We start from the raw sequence: 3,148 nt of genomic DNA on the forward strand, positions 1-3,148 counted from the left end.
AAATCTTGTATATTTAATGAAAGGATTAAATGTTATATACAGATAAAGTGGTGAACACAGATTTCAACAAAAAAGAGACATTTAGTAACAGTTGACTGTTCTTATTTTCCCTAGGAATATGTTTTATTTTATCACCAAACAAATACGTGTAATACAGCCAGGGAGTTTATGATTTTTGATAAAAAGACTCTGCCCTTACAAAATGTTTTCTGAAGCGCTCTCTTCATATCCTTATTCCTTAGACTGTAGATGAAAGGATTCAGCATCGGAGTCACCACAGTATGTATACATGATGGCTGACAGAGTGTCCCTCTCAGGGGTATGAGAGGAGGAGGGGCTGAAGTAAATAGCACTGGCTGTGCCATAGAACAACACGACCACTGACAGGTGGTAGCCACAGGTGGAAAAAGCTCTCTGCGTCCCTTCACTAGAAGTTATCTTCAGGATGGCGGAAAAGATAAATCCATAAGATATGAGGATGCAGATAAAGGGTGTGAGAGCCAATAGAATTCCCTCTGTAAAAATGACCATCACATTGAAGGAGATATCAGAGCAAGAGAGCTGCAGGATCATGTTGAGATCACAGAAGAAATGATGGATGACGTTGGAGGCACAGAAGGACAGACGTGCTATTAGGGCAGTGTGTAGAAAGGCATGAAGATAGGTAACTACTGAGAGTCCAGCCACCAGCTGGACACAGAGGTGAGGATTCATTAGGGTGGTATAACGTAAAGGGTGGCATATTGCCACATACCTATCATATGCCATCACACAGAGAAGGAGGCTATCCATATTCACAAAAGAAATGAAGAAAAAAAGCTGGGTGAGGCAGCCTGAAAAAGAGATAGTCTTTGTACCAGTCAAGCCATTCACTACCATTTGGGGGACTATATTGGAAGTAAAGCAGATGTCAACAAAGGCCAAGTTGCTAAGGAAGAAATACATAGGGGAATGGAGGTGAGAGTCAGAGGCAATGGCCAAGATGATGAGTATGTTCCCTGACACAGTGACTAAGTACATACAGAGGAACAGTACAGACAGGAGGTGTTGCTGCTCTGCAGAGCTGGAGAGTCCCAGAAGGACAAATTCACTGATAAATGTTACATTTCCCCTTTCCATCTTCCCAGTGAATCTAGAAGAGCAAAATATTACATGGTAGAGACCAATTTTTTTTTTTTAGAGACCATCTCATTCTCAAGGATGTGTATGTGTGTGTGCTTGTCTGTGCGTGTATATAATAAAGCACCATTCAGAACCTGCTTGCTTGAAAGCTTTCTAGATGTGTCTTTTATTTATGATAGGTTATTGTTGTTGTGTGCTGTTGAGTCAATTCTGACTCATAACAACCCTTATGACAGAGTAGAACTAGCCTGTAAGTTTTCCTAGACTGTAGCAGATTGCCAGGTCTTTCATGCTACGGAGCTGCTGTGTGGGTTCAAAACACTGACCTTTATGTTAACAGCTGAGAACTTAACCGTTGCACTACCAGAGTTCCTATTTTTTTATATACCGTTTGCATATTCACACACATGTGCTGGTCAAATTAATCTCAATTACTCTAAAAAAAGAATGCTTTCTTTTTCCAAATCTAAATGCACATTTTTTGAATAAGGACTTTTTTATTTTGCCAGTTATATTGTTTTGTCCACAGTAATCATACAGTTAATATTTGATTTTATGAATTTAATTTATCTGTTAGGAATCATAGTATTTCCTCTGGACCACTAGAAATATTCACTTTTAATGAATAATTTTCTTCCCAATCTGAAATTTATACCCCAATGACAGGTCTCCTTATTTCCTCTTCTTTTCCTCTTGTAAGAATACAATTTTATACTGATATTCACATGTATCCTCTTCCTGAGGTTAAATATCTATCCTTTGGTCTATTGCTGACCACGTGATACAGCCCGTGGCTAGTCTAGGAGGTCCTTTAGAGCGCAGTGCTGAGGATTGGGTTTCCAGGTCTCTTCCTCATAGCAGCTCACACAAGCTGTTTTCTCTAGAGAAGGTAGCAGTAATCTTCCTCACCTTTCAAAACCTTCATTGAGTGTCTTGTTTATCTGAAATCCTACACTGAACTCCCAAGAAAAATGTCTAGGAAAGTGGTTGTGGGACAATGAACGAAATTTCATATCTTTTGCTTCATGTTGATTCTTCCTTCGTTATTTGACATAGATATACTTAAGCGGGTGGTGCAAATGGTTAAATGCTGGACTACTAACTGAAGGGTTGGCAGTTCAAACCCACCTGGCATCTGCTTCTGAAAGGTCACACCCTTGAAAAACCTATGGAGCTGTTCTACCCTGTACACATGGGGTTGCCATATATTGAAATTAACTCCACAGCAACTAACAATATGTTTATCTATTAACCACTCCTTTAATATAGTAATCAGATTTTCATATCTCCATAGACGCTATAAAATTTTACCGTTTCTGATGTATGCCATCTCCTTTTTTAATTATTACTAAATCATGTAGTTGTCCCGTTGTTATGTAAGTAGATGCAATTTTCTCAAAAGAAAGGTTGGCAAACTTCACTTTACACTTTACTTTGTGTTAATCTATTGTCACCTTTAAATTATAAAATAACCAACCAAAACCCTAAGTTTTTGTCACTGGGCTGCTGATGAACAATGAGGATGAGAAAACGCTCTCCCATAGCAGCTTCCTGACTACGATGACTTCACTTTCTGGGGAAGAATTCTTCATTTAGTATTCATGATATTGTATTCCTTTTTGAATCTTTCCATTAACACTGTCATTTACCAACAACCAGGGGAATCTTATCCATCTATTAAAGACATAGCCACTTGGTTCAGAGATTTCTTCTCTATCCCCACTCCTATCAACAATTTATATACACACAAAATCCAACAAAATCACTTTCTCTCAGAACATTCCTTTACCTTCTCAATTCCAATAACCTGTGCGTAGATTTCATTTCAGGAACATATTTCAGGGTCATGAATTTATTTATTTATTATGTTAATTTTTATATCATTTTATATCTTGCTCTGACTCTCTCATTTCCCTTTACTTACCTTAAACCTTTTCATGAACTCCACTGACATTACTCAAAATTTATCAGGTTGGCTGCTTCATTTCTTTTCCTAATCAGCCAATTTCCATTCCTCCCTCTAATC

General features: G+C 38.1%; 1 protein-coding gene across 1 annotated transcript; it reads right to left on the reverse strand.

Moving 5' to 3' along the window:
• Positions 1-231: 231 nt before the first annotated feature.
• On the reverse strand, positions 232-1,337 carry LOC135230463 (olfactory receptor 1C1-like). Its single transcript, XM_064279790.1, has one exon. It carries the CDS (start codon positions 1,117-1,119, stop codon positions 232-234), a length of 888 nt encoding a protein of 295 aa, XP_064135860.1. The 5' UTR covers positions 1,120-1,337.
• Positions 1,338-3,148: the final 1,811 nt, after the last annotated feature.

The sequence above is a fragment of the Loxodonta africana genome, chromosome 2, assembly GCF_030014295.1.
Source record: "Loxodonta africana isolate mLoxAfr1 chromosome 2, mLoxAfr1.hap2, whole genome shotgun sequence".
Taxonomy (NCBI): domain Eukaryota; kingdom Metazoa; phylum Chordata; class Mammalia; order Proboscidea; family Elephantidae; genus Loxodonta; species Loxodonta africana.

Bases quoted from the DNA above. Each gene is read 5' to 3' on its own strand.
- LOC135230463 (XM_064279790.1), bottom strand. From the start codon at position 1,119: ATGGAAAGGGGAAATGTAACATTTATCAGTGAATTTGTCCTTCTGGGA.